General features: G+C 46.7%; 1 protein-coding gene across 2 annotated transcripts; it reads left to right on the top strand.

Moving 5' to 3' along the window:
* The first annotated feature begins 205 nt into the window (after positions 1–205).
* On the top strand, positions 206–21,193 carry EMP1 (epithelial membrane protein 1). 2 transcript variants are annotated; one of them, XM_073877949.1, is made up of 6 exons: positions 206–376; positions 7,827–8,061; positions 14,801–14,915; positions 17,138–17,234; positions 17,347–17,487; positions 18,243–21,193. In XM_073877949.1, the coding sequence occupies exons 3-6, from the start codon at positions 14,838–14,840 to the stop codon at positions 18,407–18,409; spliced, it is 483 nt and encodes a 160-aa protein (XP_073734050.1). In that variant the 5' UTR covers positions 206–376; positions 7,827–8,061; positions 14,801–14,837; the 3' UTR covers positions 18,410–21,193. The 2 variants fall into 2 exon arrangements, with proteins under 2 accessions (XP_073734050.1, XP_025735662.1); XM_025879877.2 differs by lacking the exon at positions 7,827–8,061 and having other exon boundaries at positions 208–376.
* The last annotated feature ends 479 nt before the right edge of the window (positions 21,194–21,672 follow it).

The raw sequence follows: 21,672 nt of genomic DNA, 5'->3' as shown, positions 1-21,672 counted from the left end.
CTATTACTCATTTGAAGCAATGTCACTCCTTTTTCCACTGTGGTCTGTGTGTGTGAGTCAGAGAGAGCCTAAACAGGCTTCTTTGAATTGATGGCTCACTCCCAGCCTCTCTTGACCAACTGCCAACCCAGCAGGGCGTAGCTTACCAACAAATCTTTTTTTTTTTTTTTTTTTAAAGTCAGACTGATTCATAGAAACTCCTTTAAAACAGAGTGAAAAGAAACCGCCCATCACACACCCCAGCACACCAGCTCTGGAAACTTATAACCTCGGGAAGCAGGTCCCTCCCCTCACAGCGGTCACATACCTCCAGAAGAGCAGACCTGACAGCCACCAGCTCCAGCTCCTCAGGGCGCCTCAGTGGCTTGGACCTCAGGTAGGACAGCCTCCAATGCTGTGGGGAAGCTCAGCGAACTTTCTCTTTCCTTCTCTGCTCTCCTTCTCCTGACCCAGTAGTCATCTAAGCCTTGCTTTTTCTTTTTTCTTGTGCTATTTTTCCTGTGATCCTCTAAATTGAATTCTTGAAACTTCTGGCTACAAGTGGATACCCAGACAACTTTTTCTACAAGGTTCAGGAAAATGCCTTATGACGGGGGGTTGGAAGCCTCTGGGGAAATCAGCGGGCCTGGGCTGTGATTATGTTTTGCAGTAACTGGGTTCTTGCTTGGGAGCAGGGACTTTGGAACATGCCGGGATAAGGGATTCTTTATGGAGGAAACACTGCATACCTTTGAAGGACATACGGACTTGCCAGATGTTTTCCAGGTTGTCTGTTTTGATTCACGTTGCTTCAGGATTTGAGTTGTTTCCCTTGTCGGTTGTTTGCTGGTCTTTTTCGGTTGATGGATAGATAGGCGCTTTTCAGTTCACTTTTGCTGTTGCATTTACAGCTCGTTCATTCACTTCTGTTTAAATGTCAGTGTTGTTTCTCCCCTCGGGGATGGGAGGAGGGGGTAGATTTGTTTAAAGAAAACAGAGAGGTGGGGGTATCAATGGGTATTTGAAATGAAATGCGGGAGGATTTCATTCTGGGCAAATCAGCCTGATGTGGAACCCAGAGCTCCTTCTCTCCTGGCCAGATGTAGAGGATGGGAAGAAGCAGGAGGGAAACCGGGTTTGGAGGAAAGGGTGGGTCGGGGAAGGGAGCTTCATTTGCTCCTGCTAAAAAACAAATGTTGAATGGCTTTGTGCTTCCACCCCAGAAATTTTAGTGCTGAGTGAAAAGGGCATATTAGAAATAATAAACTACTTTACTAGTTTTTAGGTGCATGGAAGGAAGTGATTGTTTGGGACCATTTATCTTCGCACTCTTCCAAAATGTGGTTGTGCTCATGCAAAACCCTCTTGCGAATCAGAAAGTGAATCTGGAGAAAGGAAGAAGGGTGATTTCTATTTGCTTTTGTTTTGTTTTGTTTTATGTTAGCATTTTGGTTGGGGTGTGGCCCATTTCAACATAGATACTGGTTTTATTTTCCTCCCCTACATAAACAAGCCGAGGAAAATGACAGGATTCAGCTTGTCTGGCGAAATTAGGCTTTTCCTTTAGAAATGCCGTGCGTTGGAAGAGAAGATTTAAATGTAATCAGCCTGTGTACACTGTACAGACAAGGCGCCTCGTAAAACTGCCCTGGAGGGGATGATTAACTAAGTGCAAGGGAAACTTTGCAAGATGCAGGGAACTCCCACATTTGCTTAAAATGTTTATTATTTCCAGATTACATGGCTGTGGATTAAGGGAAGCCATTATTACAGTTGGTAGTAATGGTATTCTGTGAATCTAGTATGAATCTTTTTGCGGTTCTTGTGCAAGTTTAAACTCTAGGCAATACTTAACCAGCCAGCAGACAGAAAATACTGAGAAATCTGCGGGTGTAGACCATCCTGAATTGCATTTTTTGGTGCAGCGTTTCCCGATGCACTGTAGTTCTAGAAGTGAGAAAATACACTGTTATGTTATTTCCCGGAGTTTGAGGGCAGTTTTGAAAATGCTGTTCTAATTCCTGTTTTCCCTGCTGCCTCCAAGAAATGGTGAGGGAGCTCCTTAGCTGCAGGAGTTTTTCTGGATTTCAGCTGTAAGTCTTTGAAAATCCTGAAATGGGAGGGCTATTCCCCCTCCCCACCCCCGCTGCCTCCCCCCCTGCCCTGCGCCCCTCCCAAAGGCAGATTGGATTCCACCACAGACTCTGAAGAATAGGGTGGGGGTGGAGTGCTGTCTGGAGGGCTGCAGGCCATCCGGTCTGGCGTCCTGGTCAGAGGACCCCCCAGATTTTACATTGTTTGAGGGCACTAAACTATCCTGGGAGTTGGCAGAAGGCCATCAAGGGCCAACCGAGAGTGGACTCCATCCCAGAACAGAGGCTGGCTACTTCCCAGGAGGACAGGGCACATCTCTGAGGAAAGGAAAGACATCCCTTCCACTGACCAGAAATACTGTGACTTTCTCAACTCTTCCTGCTTCCCTCTGGAGACCAGCTTAGGCCCATCCAGTTCCTGGGGACCAGCCAGACTCTGGGGGATGTAGGGCCTCTTGGCTTGGTCCCGGGGGTGGGGTGGGGTGGGGGGGCTCTGAGGGCTTTCGTTCAGGCCAGGATGCACTGGGATCAATGGAGAGAGCAGTCAGAGACCTAGAAGGCTTACAGATGAGGTAAACTCCTGTTCTGCAGACTCCTCAGAGCCTGATTGGGGAGTATATCTGAAAAATGGCCACAGAAAAGGGCACAGGGCAGATTTAGTTATGTTCTATCTTTAATTTTGTGTATCAGATTCTCAGTTTGGGAGGGATTCTCAGTTTGAAGATCTACTCATTCATTCTCCCAGCCTATGCAGAAGTCCTATTTTAACACCACCTTGGACAGATGGCCATTTTACGTGTCCTTAAAATATCCAGAATAGGGGGTCTCCCTACCTCAGACTGTGCCTCCATGCTTCCCTCCCCCATGCTGCCCCCACGTTGCTGGACAGCTCTAATGACTAGAAAATCTTAAATCCAGCACAATTGGCTTCTCTGTAACTTCTGTACTTCGTTCCTAGTTCTGCAGTCCTAGGCGTGCAGAAATTCTCTATTCTGTTTTTGTTGTTGTTCTTCCCAGTGCCCCTTAGCCTCTAAACACTTGACCCTTAATTAATACTTAATCAGTAAAGCGTGATGGATCAGTATGATTATTATTACCTAAGACTCAAAAAGAACAGGAAGCCTTTTTAAAGCTTTGAAACCATATACATAGTCAGCCATACCCATGTGATCCGATTCTGAGGTATTTCATTTTCTAAATACATGAATACAGTTTCTTCTTTAACGTTCCACATGTATATACAGGGATGTCTAACACAAAAACTCAGACACATTTGGGACTTTTGGATGTACATACTCGGAGGGACACACCCAGTTGCTACCCACGAGGTCATGGTTGAATCAGCCCAAAACCAGAGACACAGTCTTCTAAGTTGGCCCTGTTGGGGTGATCCCGTAACTTGGCTTATAGCTCCTGTAGCTCACACCTTCACGTTGTTACCACCTGTCATGATAACTACAGGAACGAGTTGCCAACCCATTGTAACTCTGGACTAATTGCTGGCTTGCAAAATGGACGTCAATCCTGGAGAAGAGCTCATAATCTTCAGCCAGTGTAGATCTGAAATTTTCTGACCATAAATTTCTCTTTTCCAATCCTCTTCCTGATTCTGCTTAGATGATCCCAAATTTCTATTCAGTAATCAAGGGAGCCCAAATATGGTCCCAATTAGTTCACAATACCTGCCCCCGCACGCCACCCCCCCCCCCGCCCCGGCCAAACACTCATGTCTTGAGACCACTCTTGTATCCATCCCTTCAGTCCTTGGTGACCTGACTGGCTAAAAATAATTTCCCTTAATTTAACTGGGAGATCCACTGACACTGAAGCATAAAGATAACCGTACAAACCCTTGTGGAGATTGCTGTTTCTCTCTCTTCCTTTTTAAGAATCTTTGGGTCAGCATTTTCTTCCCTGTTTTGGATATGGGCATTTCCTTGGAACTAAAATGGACTCCTCTGCTCTTGGTGCCGTTGGTTTTATGTGGATGTGGAAGCTTTTGTAGTTCCTGAGTCTGTTTCATGAATTCTCTCTTCAAATGGGGCCTTAAAATCGAGAACATAGGCATAGTGGTTGAAAGTGGGGGCAAGAATCTTGGGGCCAATGCAAAGTGGCTGAATAGGGAGCTGGAGGGCTGTGGTCTTGGCCTGACTCTGCCCTATGACCATGGGCAAGTCACTCGTGTTCTTGATGGAGGGAACTGAACTTGATGGTCTCCAAAGCCCCTTGTGGCTCTGAAATTCTAGCGTTCTAAGATGTTATCGTCCTGTTTTGGAAATCCTTTGGCTCATGCTAAGAGTTTAATCCATAAAAATTGGTAGAAAAGTTAAATGAGGCATCATGATGCATTGCAGGGCATGTTACAGAGGATTGAGGGCCCAGGCAGACTCCTCTGCTCATCCACGCAGATTCCTTAGGCCTCATCATCAGATAGCAGTGAGCATTCAGCCAGCTCTTGGAAGACTAGGAAGAAGTTTGATTAATGAAACATCAAGGATGCGAACCGATGAGAAGAGGCAGGCTATATAAGCCTGTTAAGACACTGACAACAGCAAGGGATTCACGAGTAAACGAACCAGGTTCAGGGAGAAACTGAGCTGGTCCTGGGAAAGGAACTCCACCCTCTTCTCTGGGAGGGAGACCCAGCAGGGGGAGGGTGTGGCAGTAAAGGTGTGGATGAGAGCGAATAGGAGAGGAGGAGGAGGGGGCAGGTGCAAATGCCTGCTGTTCCTCAGGCCTGTGCTTTGAGGGAGAGAAGAGGTGAATGAAGTGGAAAGAGAAAGACAGGGAGAAGGCCAAAGAGCAAGGGAGAAGTGTCAGGAGGATTCCACTCTCATTTCCTTCCTCCTTTTTTTTTTTTTTTTTTTTAAGTAGGCTCCACGCACAGTGTGGAGCCCAACGTAGGGCTGCAACTCACGACCCTGAGATCAGGACCTGAGCTGAGATCAAGAGGCGGAAGCTTACATGACTGAGCCACCCAGGCGCCCCTTATTTCCTTCCCTTCTTGTCTGGGGACCACCCACCCTCAGTGTTTCAGAACAGTCCTTAGGGCTAAATATTCTGCTCTTTGTCCCCTCAAAGGAGGCGGGGGGGGGGATATTTGTTGCTCAAATAACAAATGTGGGTCAGTACAGGCTTGGTGTCATTTGAATTTCCATTGAATATTTATGCCAACAGGCCAGTGATCTCCCTTGATGTTTTCCCTCTTTTCCGAAGGGTCAGATCAGAGCTAAAAGCAAAATGAGGTCCTTGATCCTTCGGCTTCTTTCAAATAATCAAAGACCCCTCCCTAGGGGGCTGGAGATGGGGAACTGGAGAGAGGTTTGCCCCCCTGAAACAGTGAGCTGGGCGGGCGGGTGTGTTCCAGCTTCCCTTTGCCGGATGTGGCTTTGGTGGGGAAGGGACCCGGGTGCCGTGGGCGGGGGCCAGGATGGAATGTTGGAAGCGTGTCTCAGCGCTTGCAGTGTGGGGATCTGGTTTGGGCGTTCTGGGGGCCTTGCAGAGCTGACTCCTCCGGTGGGCCTGCTCAGCCCTATGACAGGAAGCCGCCGCCGCCGCCCTACGCACCCTTTTGAGGGGCCGTGCAGACCCTCTGATTAACTAGGAGCTGGTGGGAGGAAGAGAGTGAAGGGGAGCTCTGGGAGGAGTTCTAGAACGTCTGCCGAACCCTGAGACAAATCTGGGAGAGAGAAGATCATGCTGGAGTAGGAGAGGCCCGGCTTGGGAGATGGGAGATGGTGGGCTTCCATTCTGGTTCTGGTTGCGCTCTGGGGAAGGTGCATTTCCTCCTTTGTTCAGGGATCGGAGTAGAGAGCCTCTAAACCCCTAAAGAACCAAGCGCCCCCAAAGAGACTGCGAGCCCCTGCCGCGCACCCGGCGCCCTGGCCCACGTCCCGCTGCAGGCTGCGTGCCCCCCAGCTCCGCGGGCTCTCGCAGCCGCAGCTTTGCCCGCGGGCCCACTGAAGCGTGTTGCCGCCACCTACTGGCCACCCGCCCAAGCGCCGCCGGGCCCGGGCCACACCTTGATTTTCTTCCCAAACCCTAGTTACGGTCCTGGCAACCTCTCCCTTGAAGACATTCTGGTCGCCAGAACACTCCTCTTTTGTCAGAAGCAGAAGACAACTGCAGCTTCTGTCCTCACCCGGGGGACATCGCCCCGTGGCCCGGCCAGCTGCGGTCTGGGGGCGTGGGCCGGCCGCGCCACGGGGGCCCAGGTCTGGATGTTGCCAGATCCACCCCCTCCTTGGATGCGAAGGAGGACAAGGGGAAATGAGAGAAAGAGAGAGAGAGAGAGAGATTACTCTCCTTGGGAGCATTTGCAAAAACAAGATTCATGCTACTTGTTTGCCTTGAGCATAGTTGCTGGCCCTCAGATTCTACCAGAGAAGCTTAAAGCCCATTCTGCTGGCCTGAGCCTCTCACTGTACATAAAGCAACAAAAAGAAAAACGGACAACCCTATAGCCTTTGCGCTGCAGGCACCAATCCTCACACTAGCCCTCTGAGGTCTACAGATCCCGGCTAGGAAGTGCTGGAGTCAACAAATCACCTTAATGTACACTTTAAATATCTTACAATTTTAATATGCCAGTTATACCTCAACAACACTGAAATTAAAAAAAAAAGAAGTTGTGGCGCCAGGATTTGAACCTGGCACCCATGCTCTACCACTATGTGCTCTTGTCTCTGTAGGAGCCACCAGCCAGAGGTAATGGGATTTTCCCAGAGTCAGCAGTTACTCGGAGGCAAAATTTGTTTCAGATTTTGTTTGTCTAATAGGTGCTCCCTTTCCTTCCTTCCTTCCTTCCATCCTTCCTTCCTTCCATCCTTCCTTCCTTCCTTTCTTCCTTCCTTCCTCCCTCCCTCCCTTCCTCCCTTTCTTTTTTTTTTTTTTTTTTAATAGCATGCTTGCTACCCCACCCTCATCCCTTGGTTCTTCATCCCTAACTATGCGAGAGTCTGTGCTCATTTACACCAGTGACAGATACACACTACTCTTTCTATAATAACCCCCATTTGTTATTGATAGACCACATTTGGGAGATGGAGCTCCCTTTCCCCCAAGACCATGAAAACATAGTTGTTTTCCCTGGAGCACGTAGTTACTTTTGTGGCTTGATTCCTGATGTTTCTTCTGGTCATAAAATCTGCCCGCATGTAAAAACATCAGGCCCCAGAATGACGTGCATATAGTGAGGGACAACCTGAAATTCTTTCCTTCCACACCAAACATCAGATATCCAGAGGCAGGAGGAAATGGTCCTTTGGGATCCTGTCTCTCCCCATGTTTCCCACGGAGAAATTAACATCCCCCTCTCCCACCCTTATGTAAAAACAATATTTAGAATGGAAAGTACGCCTACATAAAACAACAATAACAATGGCCAGAAAAGCTCATCCAAGGTCTCATCCACTCAACCTGCTTTTAATCCCAGCCTTTTCCTCCTCTGGATACATCCTCTCCGACTGCTCCCAAAAGAGAGTGTTTCCTTTTCTGCTTTGGTGTTAAATGGACATCCACTTTGCCAACCCAAACGATCCTCCATGGGACACAAACACATCAAAACAAACCGACCAAAGCAGAATGAGACTCATGTGTAGAGAATGGAAAGGTGTTGGTGCTGCCAGTCTGCACAGGGAGAAGCGACAGGCTGCTGGGTGTCACGCTAGGGAGATAGCCAGAGATAGCGGCTGACTCCTGGAGATCATGTGACCAGGGGCAGCTTTGTCTTTCATGTTCTCTTGTGCCTTGCAGGAAATACCACGTCCTTCGTCAGATGGTGTGAGACAGCTTTCTTCAAAGTTCACCAGAAAGTTTTCCAGAAAGAGATGGAGATTTCATGATCGGGAAAACACAAATCAGTGAAAAGACAGAATAGTGTCTAACAGTTGAATAAAATCAAGGCTGTGTTATGACGTGATTGAGATTTGGGGATCCTAGGTGATGTCCTTTGGCTAGTTCTCTGGTAGCCTGAAAGTTCTGCGCAAAGGTGAGCATTCTAGAAAAGTTCTGAAGAGGCTGCTTTAGATTAAGGGCAGAACTAAGATCAGGGGTAGTAGTTGCCAAGAGCAGATTCTGATGGGTTGTCAGAAGGACTTCCTAATGGGAGGGTCTTGGCAAGTAGTGAGCTCCCAGTCACGGGAGGAGTGTAAGCATGACTTAGGTAGTTCTGTGGTGTAGATTTGTAGCTGAGGTTCCTATACTGGGGAGGAATTTTAAGGCCCCTCTTCTCAGTCCAGAGATTCTATAACTTAAAGAGATAGAAAAGTTAAACCCGTGGACAAATTAGTGTTTAGAAATTTAAGATATTTTCCTTGCATCTACTTATTTCCTCTTAAATAAAAGGCAACAAACACATATATACCCTTGTATATTCAAATGTCAAAGTTACCCAGGAAGTATCCATATGTTTACAAAGATATTTATGTAGCAATGTGTAACACAGAGTTTGCATAGGATAAGATGCTCAATACATAGTTATAGTAATATAAATAATTTCTAAAAATTACAAAGGACTAAAGTTCACGTATGTAAGAAAAAAATATTGCCTTCCTAATAACATTTATTTGCTCACTGAATGGAAGTTTCCTTGGTACCTGTCATAGATAAGACTCCCCCTTCAGAAACTTAGAATCTTAGGGGTTGAGGAGCCAAACATTTCCATAAGTATTTCTGTTACCAGGCAGGCTGCCATTAGTGGTTTTAATAAAGGGCTATGTAAGGACTATAGCATAGTAGGGAAAATGACTACTTCTGACCTGTGTATCTGGGAAGGCTTCCTAGAGGAGGCAGGGTTTGAGCTTCCTTGAAAAATTTTCGATAGGTAGTTCCTGGAGGAAGGACACTTAAAAGCAGGGCTTTTTCTTTGGAAACCACATTCTCAGGACTTCCAGGGCCTGAGTAAGGTGTTTGGAGCCTCTTCCCCAGTGATGAGTGGGAGGGGGTAGTGAGGTGTTTGGAGGATTTTGAGCAGAGGAGGGACAAGTTTGGATAACGCAGTGGCGCGGAGGATCCGTCAGAGAAGGAGGAGCTCAGAAGGAGGATCATGCCAGAGGCTGATGCTGGGGTCCAGGCTAGGATGTGAACTGGGCAAGGACAGTGTGAGCAGAAGTAAGGAATAGGTGAGGGGTAAATAATGGAGGAAGAACTCATGACCTGACTTGCTTTGGGCAATATCATCCGAGAGGAAGGCGAGATGGGGAATTTGGCAGCTGGCCATTATTGCTCCCTTATCCCCAGAGAAGATTGGGTTATCCAAGGCGGTCAGGAAAATCACCAAACTGTCTTCTAGCTAGCCAGCGGATTCACATGCTCTCAGAAAGCTCTCTTGCACCATCTGGTAGACGATGCCTCCGCTGTGCCTTTGTCTGGGAGAATCTCACGCGCTCTCAAATGAATCATGGACATTTGAGCTCTGCGAGACTCCCCCTCTGCTCACACAGCCCCTGCCCTCCCCACCGTCCACCCCCGTTTCTGATTATGTGACACCCCCGGGTTCAGGCTAGTTCTTCAGTGAGTCAGTCAAGCCCAGGATTTCCACCACTTCCTTTGCTGGAGAAGTGGGTTTTTGATTGTTCTGTTCTGCTGTATTGTTCCCAATTACTGTGACTTAGACCACCCTTAAAGAACTGTATCCCCCAGACTCCGGTGGCAGCTGTTCAATAAACACACACACTCTGCGGCAGGAAGAAGTTATCTGACCCTAGCTTAACAACCATGGATCCAAATTACGAACATCTGAACTCCCCTGCTGTGTCTTTAAAAGTCAATTATCCTCAAAGTCTCTGCAGTATTAGGTACTCATCAGAAAAGGAAAGGTGTTCACAGGGGCCTGATTGATTTCTCATGGTCAGGGCACCCTAAAAGCAAAGGCAAAGAGGCAATGCAAGGCAGTCTCGGAGCTATGTTCCTTTGGTTCTTGCATATTTTAGGGGAGTAGGAAGCCATAAAAGGAAGGCAAGAAACCAATAAAGGTTTAAGCGAATGGAGACAACTGGAGAGGACAGTTATCTCCCCCACCTCCACCCCACATGAATTAGTCCTTTACACCTCCAATCCCCAGCAATTGTAATTCTCAACGTCATTTCCGCTAACTGTAATAACTTACTTTTAGCACAGAACTTAATCCAAATCTAGAATGGTCAGTGGTTGTGAGGTTTGCATCGGGACTAGGAGCATAAAGAGACTGCTCCTCCTCTGTGCGCTGGGCAATTCGAGAAGAAAAGGGGATGTTTGTTCAAGAATAAAAGTTGGTGGTTGTAGAAAGGGAACCGTCTGGCTTGTGTGTTTGGAAGAAAGAACAGCAGAAAAGGGATGTCAGAGAGTTGATGTGTGGCCCTAAGTCTCTCTCTCTCTTTTTTTTTTTAAGATTTTTTTTTTTTATTATTTGTTTGACAGAGAGAGAGAGACAGCGAGAGAGGGAACACAAGCAGGGGGAGTGGGAGAGGGAGAAGCAGGCTTCCTGCTGAGCAGGGAGCCCGATGCGGGGCTCGATCCCAAGACCCTGGGATCATGACCTGAGCCGAAGGCAGACGCTTAACGCCTGGGCCACCCAGGCGCCCCCCGGCCCTAAGTCTCTTACCTTCCTTTTCTCTTAACGCTCAACTTCTCTCTAGAGTCCACATTCATGCCTCCTATTCTTTTCTCAGTTTCCCACCCAGTGCAGTGATAGCCCTGAGTACACCTGTCCCAAGAAGTCCTACTCTGCTTACAGGGATGGGCGGAGAAATGTGTTCTTTGGCACCTCACATAGAACAGTCAGTGGATGTCCTATCCTTCAAGAACACTGTGAATGGACTAGCGCTGTGGGCCTGGGTCTGAGAGCAGAAGTACCTTAAATGATTTTATTGGGAGTTCCCAAGCAACCAGCTGAGAAACTTTGGGACTGCCCCGTGCCCCAAATGCTCTGAGGGACAGACATTGCTCCTAAGTGTTCAGAATTGCAATGCTGTTATTTTGTACTTCCTGGTTCGAGCTGCCCAGCTGTGACTAAGGGTATGCTTTCCACTGGAGAGTGCCATCCAAAGCATTTTAGAGAGGTGTGAGGAAGAAGCCAATTATTGTTGTAGTGAAGCACATTGCCAAGAAAGTTGTAGCAGCCAATACTTCCAATGATATGAACGTTCAGAAATGGTCTCTTTTCAGTGCTTTTGTATGACACAAGATACACACCAGGGTAGGGAATAAGTCTCCCTGCAAGCTATGCTGCAAGTAGGGGGTGGGTGGAAGTTTCAGGAGCCTGAGACCGTCTGCTATTTATTCCCTTTGTGCTCTGCTGTTCGATAGATCCCCAGACATTCACCCACTAGGTAGCTCTCATGGTTGCCTATAAATATGTCAAAATTTGCCCTTAGACGCACCTCTGGCTGAGGGTTTCTCTACTGGGGGCTCTCTAGGATGGGCAGTGGAAGGGGTAATCCGGGTTAGAAACTTAAGAAGATAGTTCATTCTGCTTCCAAATGTGTTGGGGAGGGCCACTGAAAACAATGGAAGCCCCTCTAAGCTGACGATGGATGACACTAATGAAACCTGAGAAATTGGGGGCCAGTGAAAAGATGGAGAAGCTATATGCATTATGTACTAGCTCCAGCCAGATAACCCCTACTTCTGGCTGGATGCAGCAGCCAAACGCAGAGGGAATTACGTGTTCCTTACACAAAGAGCTCCAGCTAATCCAAGACATTTTTGCTCCTTTCCTTGGTGGACAGATGTGGTACAATCACAGGAATCTAAGAAGAAAGAGAGTCACTTCTTTGCTCGATTCCCCCACCCACTCCTCCAGCCTGCACCAGGCAAGGGAATAATGATCAGGTGGGGCTTTGGTTTAGATCAGGAGTGAGATCCAGACTTGGTTCCTGTGGTGGTGGCAATGGGTCTCATTTCATAAGCAGACCAGAGCACACCTAGTTAAAATGCGCCATGTTCAGGCCAGGGACCAAACACTGCTCACGTCAGGCAAAGAGAGCTCTGCAGACAACTGGCCTGAAGGATAGAGTGACCAGGACACAACAGCAGACCAGACGCAACACAGATGGGGAAATGCCAGGCCCTGAAAAACAGGGGGCACTGCACAGCAGTGGCACTATAAGATCTCTTGTTCATAAGGCCATTACCCTTAGATCAGGAGTGAGATCCAGAGGCTGGGGGTACAGTGGATGGGCCGAAGTGAGGTTCAGTAGGAAGATGGTGCACGGAATGCAATAACGATCAAGTCATCAAAATGGAGAGGGTGAGCAGGGATGAAAGCAATGAGACTTACTCTGGAGGGTTATATAGCAACCCAAGGAGCCTGAAAGGGTTGCTGAATTCCTAACAGCATGTAAGGCAGGGAACGCACAGTGTTTCCTCCACCTCACTTAAGAGGCCTCACTTGGTGTATTCTACTCTGTTCTGGGCCCCTCAACCGCCTCCCTCTATTAGGAGGAGGATCTTTGTCAGTTAGAAGTCAAGGAATAAAAAAGACATTTATAGAGGCCAAGGAGGATTAAACATATGACTTGTCATGTAACATTTGTAATCCCCTGCAGTCAGCTTCTTCCTTTCCTCATGAAGGGCAAGATCAGGATCCAATGATGGTGTGCATTTTGGGGGTGTCGGGAGGACGGTCAGGGCCGAGAAGACTGAGCTTTCTCCTTCTGATTCCTGAAGGTGTGTTCTTAGTAGTCTCCCCACTCACAGGGCAGGGATTAGGCATAATGGCCATTTCTAAGAGGACCAAAATAATTTATACACACCGCTTGGTGAAGTACATAGCAGATATCCTATTACTTGTACTTAACATGGGGTAGCTTGGTGACTAACTGACTTGTTATGTTGGTAACAGCTACTCTCAGTTTCATAGGATATTAATAGTAATGCTAATAACCACAACCAAAGCAGTCTCATTAGTGTCTGCCATGTGGTGGATGCTGCTAGTTTCACAAACATGGTCCATAACCCTCATATTTTCCTGTGTGACCGGCATTATAGCCCCTACTTTATAGAGGAGGACACTGAGAACGGGAGGACATGACTAGATGATTCTAACTCAACCTGTTTAATTCAAAAACCTCTTTTCACTGTGCATTAAAGTAAAGCAGAAAATCGTGGACATATACGTGACCCGCGGAAAGCAAAAATGAATTTGAATGTGCAGAGAGATTATTAATAGCAGGCATGAAAGCTCCAAGCTTTCCACCCTGAGGCAGCAGGATAAACTTCATGATTTTTGTCATTCACAGTGAAATTGGACAAATCCCTACAAAGTAGCCTGGGTTGGAGGGAAATGCTGGGACTGGGAAGGAAGGCAGGGGTTGTTGGAGCAGGTTGGGAAGCCACAGGCTGCCTCTCATGCCTGGCCTGCAAAGAGCAAGGCCCCTTCGTGTACATTAGAACTTTCTAGATTTTTTTTTTTTTAAAGAACATTTTAGATTTTGAATACCTGATGGGGAAAGTGAGAGACGATAAGAGGCATTTGGAGTGTTGAGAGAAGCATCAGTGCTGGCCACTAAGTACCCAGGACAATAGGAAAGTGGCTCAAGCAGACTCAAAGCTTCAATTAAGTTAGGTGGAATGAGAGAGAGGAGCGGGACAATTGCAGGATGTGCCCAGCCATCTCCTCCCTAGGTGGGGACATCCACACCTCCACCCTGGTGTGAATAACCTGCAGCTCTTTGAATGGAGCCTTCCCTCTGCAGCTGACGTTAAGTCAGAATAGCCACTCCCATGAGCATCCTTCACACTTTCTTTATGATCAGTGGGCTCCCGTCTCCTCTGCTGAGATTATGGCTGAACAGTTTGGTTTATCTATGCCCATTCTTAATCCATATTCATTCCCAATCCTCCCAGCATGTGATTTATGCATTTGCATATCTTCTCCACGGACTCCTGAAGGATTGGACGGTGTGTAAATGTCATGCACAAACAGAAGGCTCGTTTAGTGGTGTTTCAGTCTGCATACTTCAAAAGCCCCAGAACGGACATACTGCATCAAAGAAAACACAGCATTACGCCCCAGACCAATAGCAGAGTCCCTACCATGAGGCACATACAGCCCCAAGGCTCAGGTGCAGCAATACAAATCTGAAATGTTCAATCAGTAGGTGATGGGACCATTACACTTTAATTAGGTTATTATAATTATTGAATACCAAACAGCATTATAATAACAGAAGTTGTGGCTCCTACATTTTACATCTCACCCGGGAGCAAACAAGTAGCCTATTCAGTCTTATGGGCATCGAGTGTTAGCTGCCTTTTGGCAGAAGGGATCCACTTCTATTAATGTCACAGGGCGAACAGTTTGATAGAGCCGCAGACGCTTCCCTAGTGAAAAATGGAAATTTATGGGACATTGTTGCACAGAGACCTGGAAATTACAGCTGCAAAAAGGCCTTTTAAAAGATCAAAGTCTTATTTTGGTTCTTAAGACACAAACAAAATAAAACATGAATAGTGCTAAAGTGTGTGTGTGTGTGTGTGTGTTTCCGGAAACACGCTCTATTAGAGAGAGGAGTATATAAATACTTGAGAAGCAGAATTATGTTTATATTTAAGTATATGTAAATAAAGAGGCATTTAGGAAAGTAGATTAACAACATGTTTTCAGGAATTTATAATGAAATCGTGATGGTTTTTATTGAAATTCTTCCTGATTTTAGCAGATAGTCCACACATGTGGGGAAGCTGAATCGTCTGATTGAATCTGACAGTAACCTTCCCCCCCACTTTATCTTCTCCTTTCTTTTCAGAACTCTTCGTTGCTCTTTGAGGCATCAAAAAGCCAAGATGTTGGTATTACTGGCTGGGATCTTTGTGGTCCACATCGCCACTGTCATCATGTTATTTGTCTCCACCATTGCCAATGTGAGTAATATGTTCTTTTGTTCATTCATTCACCCAGAAATTATCTGAATATTTACATAAAGTGCTACAAAAGAAGTTTGATCCACAATCCCTGCCCCTCGGGAATATACAGTTTCGTTGTGGGGAAAAAAAAAAAAAAGCACCCACTGGCACGTCAAACACTGAAATAGCAGGAGGAGAAAAGCCGGTGTCTACCAGAGTGAGCCCGCCAGGGCTGTGGGCGGCTAGAGGCTGGAGAAGACAATGAGGCTTCTTCAGTCCCTGGCAGAACCTTCTCCGGAGGTAGAGCTTGGAGGATGGGTAGATGGGCGGGGTCTCTTGGCGGAGGATGAATCGCGGAAAGAGCACAGGGATGCATTCCAGGCAGGAGTGCTAGCCAAGGTGCCCCGGTGAGAGGGAGAGGCTTTGTTTCAGGGCAGCATGGTCATACCCATGCGGCGAGAGCAGAGCTTCCTTTCCTTCTGGGAACCTTGATTAGAAGGATAGAGGGGAGGGAGAAACGATGAGAGGCTTTGGTTGCCAGACTGACACATTCAAATTCTGAACTGAGAAGAGCACGTGAAGGTGGAATTGTGCCAGATTAACCTGGTTCCAGGGAATTAACTCACTCAAGCAAAACAATGTAAAAAAATATTTTTCTCTCAGAACCTTGGGCTACTCTGACCTCTAGCGGTCGTTTATAGCACCACATTTGCTTTTATTGTGCTGTTCTCAGAAAGAAACAAGACCGCCCGTGGCACGCAAAAGTCAAGGCCATCCATCACTAGACGGGCAAATGGTGGCTCCAGAATCTGATTAGGTCCATGTTACAGTTCAAGGACAAATGGGTTTCGAAGTTCAGATAGGAAAGTTTGGCTGCCATTGGTGGATGTGATCGCTAGGAGCAAGGCTGATTTAAGAATCTTAGCCCATGAGCCCTCCTCCAGACTTCGGGTCAGCCATTCCGGGCCCCAGCCCCTAAGTCTCTCAGGGTAACAAGCCTGATAAGTGACTTCAGACAGCATTAGTGGATGCCAAAGTGCTGAATATCTGAATTACCAGCTCCTAATATAGGGCTTGGCATACAGTTGCTTATTGAATCAAGAGCAGGTGATCACACATCCTTAGCCCTGGACTTCCAGCAATGCTCATTCTGATAGGTGCTCTGCGTGCACAAGCCGGGTGTTTGTTTTCCAGAAGAATGATTGTTTTTCTTGGGCCGGGTGGGAAGGGACACTGGCACCACAGTGAGCCTTGAGGAATACATGTTGGTCACTCCTCTACTTTCAGGGGCCCCCATATCCTTCTGCTTGGATGGAAGTGGCTTCTTGACACCAAGACTCATTGCTGTTTTCCTCGTTGTCCATATGTTTCCTATTTGCCTCCAGTTGAGCGTTTTTTTTTAACCCCCTCAGGGCCCTTACATGAAATGGTCTATTTATTTATTTCTTTATGTATCTGAGAGAGAGAGAGAGAGAGAGAGAGAGAGAAAGAGAGAGCGAGCATGAGCAGGGGGGAGGGGCAGAAGGACAGGGAGAAGCTGGCTCCCCGCTGAGCAGAGAGCCCCCTGTGGGGCTTGATCCCAGGACCCCCAGATCATGACTTGAGCAGAAGGCAGACACTTAACCCACTGAGTCACCCAGGCGCCCCTAAAATGGTCTTGATAGAGCATATGGATGGTACGTACTTAAAACCAATCGCCTCATCTGATGTTTCTCTTTCTCAGAACCTCAGAATTTTAAACCACTTTTTTTTCTTTTTGAGTAATAAAGAATGTGAAGCCCAGAGAAACTATGTGATTTTTCTTCAGTCACACAATCTTCCACCTTTTCTCTTGGCACCTCTGTGGCTTCAGTTTTGGTCACACCTCATTTCCACCAAGAGGTGGGGTGCTTAGCCATGTATGGAGCTCAGTATGGGGTGTTGCCGAAGATTCTATCCGGACACAAATCTGACTTGCTATTTCTTTTGCTTTTAAAGCAGAGGATCAGCTTTTTTTTTTTTTTTTAAAGATTTTATTTATTTATTTGTCAGAGAGAGACACAGCGAGAGAGGGAACACAAGCAGGGGGAGTGGGAGAGGGAGAAGCAGGCTTCCCGCGGAGCAGGGAGCCCGATGCGGGGCTCGATCCCAGGACCCTGGGATCGTGACCTGAGCTGAAGGCAGACGCTTAATGACTGAGCCACCCAGGCGCTCCATGACGGTCAGCTTTTAAACAACTGTTTGTTTCCTTTTGGTTTCAGGTCTGGGTGGTTTCGGATATTACGCAAGCGTCAGTCGGTCTTTGGAAAAACTGTACGAGTGGCGGCTGTGAAAGCATCCTGTCATATGCCAGTGAAGGTATGTGTTAGAGGGCTGTGCTCAGTAGGACGATTCGGGTGGTCAGGGAAGCATGCAGCCTGCCGGGGACTGCTTAGCCCAATACCTTGTTCTCCTCCTCCCGTGTCCACAGACGCCCTCAAGGCGGTGCAGGCCTTCATGATCCTTTCCATCATCTTCTCCGTCATCTCCCTTGTGGTCTTCGTGTTCCAGCTCTTCACCATGGAGAAGGGAAACCGCTTCTTCCTCTCCGGGGCCACCATGCTCGTGTGCTGTGAGTATCGTAAGGGTGGGCTCCGGTTTATGCCAGAAAAGCTTTTAGGGCGGCCTTCCCGTGGGTGCTCCTGGCAGTTTGGACAGATGAGCACATGGCACATGGACAATTTTCTCCTCTACTTTTTTGTTCTCTTTTTGAGAACCCCTGCTGGTGCTTGGCATAAGTACTGTCATCTGCTTTAAACAGACTGCCATGTTTAAACCTAGCGCTCCCGGGCTGGGGTGGGGGGGCGGGTGGCCACCAAGTGGCCGGGCCACGCCCACTGCAAGCACTTGTACACGAGACACTTGAGGGCAGGAAGGTGGGCGTCCTTAGACGGAGCCACTGCCACAGTGCATGCCAGCCCTGCTGTTCTCTTTCTCCTGCCGTTCTTCCCCAACACACACGACTGGGTGCAAGGCTGTGTTCTTTTGCATCCTGGGCAGCCTGCCTACATATGCTGGGGTCCAGAAGGAAAAGCTGGGTGGTGGACGTGAAGTCCTGTGTTTTACTTCACACTTGCAGCTACACAAACCAGTGTGGGTGTGAGAGCCCAAACACCTCTAGTTTATCAGCACAACCATCAAGGTTGGTTGGTTCAGGGCAAATCAACAGAACTATCATATAGGGCTAAACAGCCAGATTTTATTTTCCCAGTGAAATTTCCCATTTTGCTCTGAGGGAAATAGGATCTTTTAAAAGTTATACAATTTTTTTCTTGGTTTTAATATAAAAAACCGAAAAATGAGACTTTTTTTTCGTCCCCCTTGCAGGGTTGTGCGTTATGGTTGGGGTGTCCATCTATACTCATCATTATGCCGGTGGTTATGGAACCAACTACTCGACCAGTCACCATGGCTACTCCTTCATCCTCACCTGGATCTGCTTCTGCTTTAGCTTCATCATTGGTGTGCTCTATCTAGTCCTGAGGAAGAAATAAGGCCGAACAAATTCACGGGGATCCGGGGGGTGGGGAGAAGGAAGCCGTTGAATCTGGGAGGGAAGCGGGAGATACTCTGCAGGAAAAACCGAGAGAGGGGAGGGGGGCGGGGAGGGGAAGTAGGGTGGGAGAGGCTGAAATCCCAAACCATTCCTGAGGAGGTTCTCTGCTGGGCGAGCCCCCGCCCTTGGGAGAAAGTAGTTGGCTAGCGCTCTGCTGCTCCCCGGATGCAGCCGGAGAGCCTCTCTCCAGCTACCAGACTTGGCCTTCGGCTGTTCTCAGTTACACACACTGCCTGGGGCCCCATCAACTGCCACACCACGGGCTCCACTGCTGAGGCTGAATTCTGGGTCTCGTGCTGCCGTCCTCAGACAGATTGCATCAAGTTAAAATAGCGGTACAAGTTCCAGCAAGAGCAGATCTTGTTTTTGTGTTGAATATGCTAAGCCTGGAAACCATTGTGCCTTTCTGACCCAAAGCAAAACATCACATTCCGGTCTGAAGGGCCCATATGAGGGCTTTGGCCAGTGAGCCATTATCCCTCTTTAGAACAGATATTTAACTCGGTGGAACTCAGTGGTATTTGTGACGAAATGGGAGAAAGACATATAGTCCTAAGGCCAAATTGGTGGGTGAGTTAAACCAAGAAAGAGAACTTTTCACAGTGGAAGTCCTGGGGGATGACCAGAACCCAGACCGGACCTCACACAGCTGTCCCTCCCAGAGACCTCTTGCTATGGACTTTGCTAGGCCTCTTGCTTAAAGCCAAAGCAGCTCTTTTGGCATTTCTGTAAAGCCACCAATGACCAATTCCGTGGTGAAAGCACCACACAAATTATGGGACCAAGGGGCAATCTGGTGACAGTGCTACAATAGGGTTATGTTTTTAGGACCCCCCCTGTCCATGCAATCAGTGTTTCTTTTGAGCACATACTGGGAGAGAGATGGACATGGTTCCTTGTAACATGATTTATTACTCTCCCTCTAAATTATAACTTTTGAGGACATTTTGTCAAATTATCTGCATTGGGGATCGGGACACCTAGTCTCCATGGTAGCTCTCTCTCTGACATGGGCTGGAGCCATTGCCTTTCCCACAGGTGAGGCAGGGCAATTCTGGAAGCTTAGTAAAACACAAACCAAAACCAAATAGATCCTTGGGTGAAAGGTGCTATATAATTGGAAAGTATTAAGCATACTAGGTATCGGTCATGATTAGAACAGAGTGCCTGCCTTCCCAGGAAAATTAGAAAATTCCCACGAGACAAATAAAAACATAGGTGTTGGGTGGATATTTTCTTTAAGAGAAAAAAAATAAAAAGCAAAAACTCTTGTGGTACCCAGTCAGTTGGCGATTGGGCTGTCTGTTGCCATAGGAGCATTTCTATAGAACTTGGTAGCAGTATGTTATTCCTGGGTAAGCAGGCATGGCTCTGGCTTGGAGCAGCTGAGCCATCTCAGATTCTGTCGAAAGGGGTTGTTTTGGGAAGAGATTTCCTTTATTACCTGAGAAGAAGATCTACCCCAGGGGGGATCTGAGACATCTTGCCTACTTTCCTTCTCCCAGCTCTCTCCTTATCCCATTTCTTACATAATTTTCCTTTCTGGGGGTTGTCATGCCATGATTGCTGGTATTTATGTAAAAGGACTATGACTAAGTGTATTGCTCTGTGTTCATTCTGGTTAAGGGAATATTGAAGGCAGGCCACCAGATTACCTGGGCTGGGGGTAGAGAGATGGCAAGCAAAAACTGTGGGATGATGAACTTTTTAATTATGACTTAATTATCACATGATTATAGAAGGCTGTCTTATGTGCAGAAGCATACTTACATATCAGATATACCCAAAAGAGATACTCGCATTATGTTGAAAAGTCAAACGATGACTGGAGTGAAACATGTATTCCCTTGTCTTTTACTTTATTTCTGTGACATTTATGTCTCATGTAATTTGCATTACATTGGTGGGTTGTTCTAGTACTGTATTTGGCTTCTTTAATAGATTGATATTTCATATACTATAATTGTAAATATTTTGATACAAATGTTTATAACTCTAGGGATATAAAAATAGATTCTGACTCCCTTCACCGTGTGAATGTTTTCTTCCTAAAAAATGCAGGACAGTAGGGATAGTAGTGACATTTATGCCTAATGAAGTTGTCAATCGGTGTGATTCGAACAACTTGGCATTTATTTGAGACATTAAACTACTTTCTGGTGATACATTAGGCATTCTACAATAATTCTTTCAGGCAAATGAACGTTATTAGATATAGTTTTATCTTACATTAATTAAACCTCTAAAGCAAAAAAAAATAGAACTTCATAAGCTAATACATCAGGGAGATGTTATGGTCTTGAATCAGAATGACTTATGACATTAAGAAATCAGATACTTGTGAAGTTTCTTTGAAATAGCCAATTCCTCTAATGTGTCTTCAAAATATAAAGCAATTCACAAAGGTATGCATCAAATACATACCTTTGCAGAAACCCATTCACTGCATAAACTGGGCATATCTGTACGGGGCAGGTGAGAAAAGGGAAGCTTTACTGTTTTCTGTGAGCAATAAGGACTGGAATTAACAGTGGAAAAGCAGAGTAGATACTTTGTACCCTAGCATTGTGTCAACACTATCATTCAAATGGTTTTGATGTGGATTTGGTGCTCTGTCAGTCCCCCTGTGGTTTTGGATGAAGTAACTGCACAGAGTAATACACAAAAAATACACAATGGAACCTGAAAATAAAACTCTAACATATTTTAAAGTCACTTAATCAAATTGCATTGATTACTGATACCCTCTCAGAGACCTGTGTGATTTCTTAGATCACTTCTGGCATACTGTCATAAGAGGCTACTTCTCTCCTTTTGTTCTCCCTGGGATTCATTCCCCCATGTCATTTGCCTGGTCATGGGTCAGACCTCCAAAGCATCCTTTCTTCCTTTCCTTCTATAGATCTTTAATCAGAATCTCCAACAAGCTCTCAGAAGTGCTCAAAGTTTCTCTTTTGCCAAGATGAAATCTTCTGTCTCAAAGACCTGGATGGTGAATGGGGGTGTATTACTCAGGATTCTCCAGAGAAACAGAACCAATAGGATGTGTAAATTATATATAGAAAGACATTTATTTTTTAAAAACTGGCTCACATGATTGTGGAGGCAGGCAGTTTCAAAATCTGCAGGGAGAATAGGCCTGGCAGGCTGGTGCCCAGGGAAGAGCCATTGCTGCCGTTCAAGTCCAAAGAATGTCTGCTG

This window comes from Callorhinus ursinus, unplaced genomic scaffold (assembly GCF_003265705.2).
Source record: "Callorhinus ursinus isolate GAN/ISIS: 27379988/994484 unplaced genomic scaffold, GSC_fseal_2.0 scaffold27, whole genome shotgun sequence".
Lineage (NCBI taxonomy): Eukaryota > Metazoa > Chordata > Mammalia > Carnivora > Otariidae > Callorhinus > Callorhinus ursinus.
Note: the sequence above shows the minus strand (reverse complement) of the source record. Positions and strands in the feature narration are given on the sequence as shown.

What these genes read in the sequence shown, in the direction of transcription:
- EMP1 (XM_073877949.1), top strand. Translation starts at nt 14,838, where the DNA reads ATGTTGGTATTACTGGCTGGGATCTTTGTGGTCCACATCGCCACTGTC. An exon ending in TTGTCTCCACCATTGCCAAT is followed by an intron (nt 14,916 to 17,137) that starts GTGAGTAATATG and finishes TTTTGGTTTCAG; the next exon opens with GTCTGGGTGGTTTCGGATAT. An exon ending in GGCCACCATGCTCGTGTGCT is followed by an intron (nt 17,488 to 18,242) that starts GTGAGTATCGTA and finishes TCCCCCTTGCAG; the next exon opens with GGTTGTGCGTTATGGTTGGG.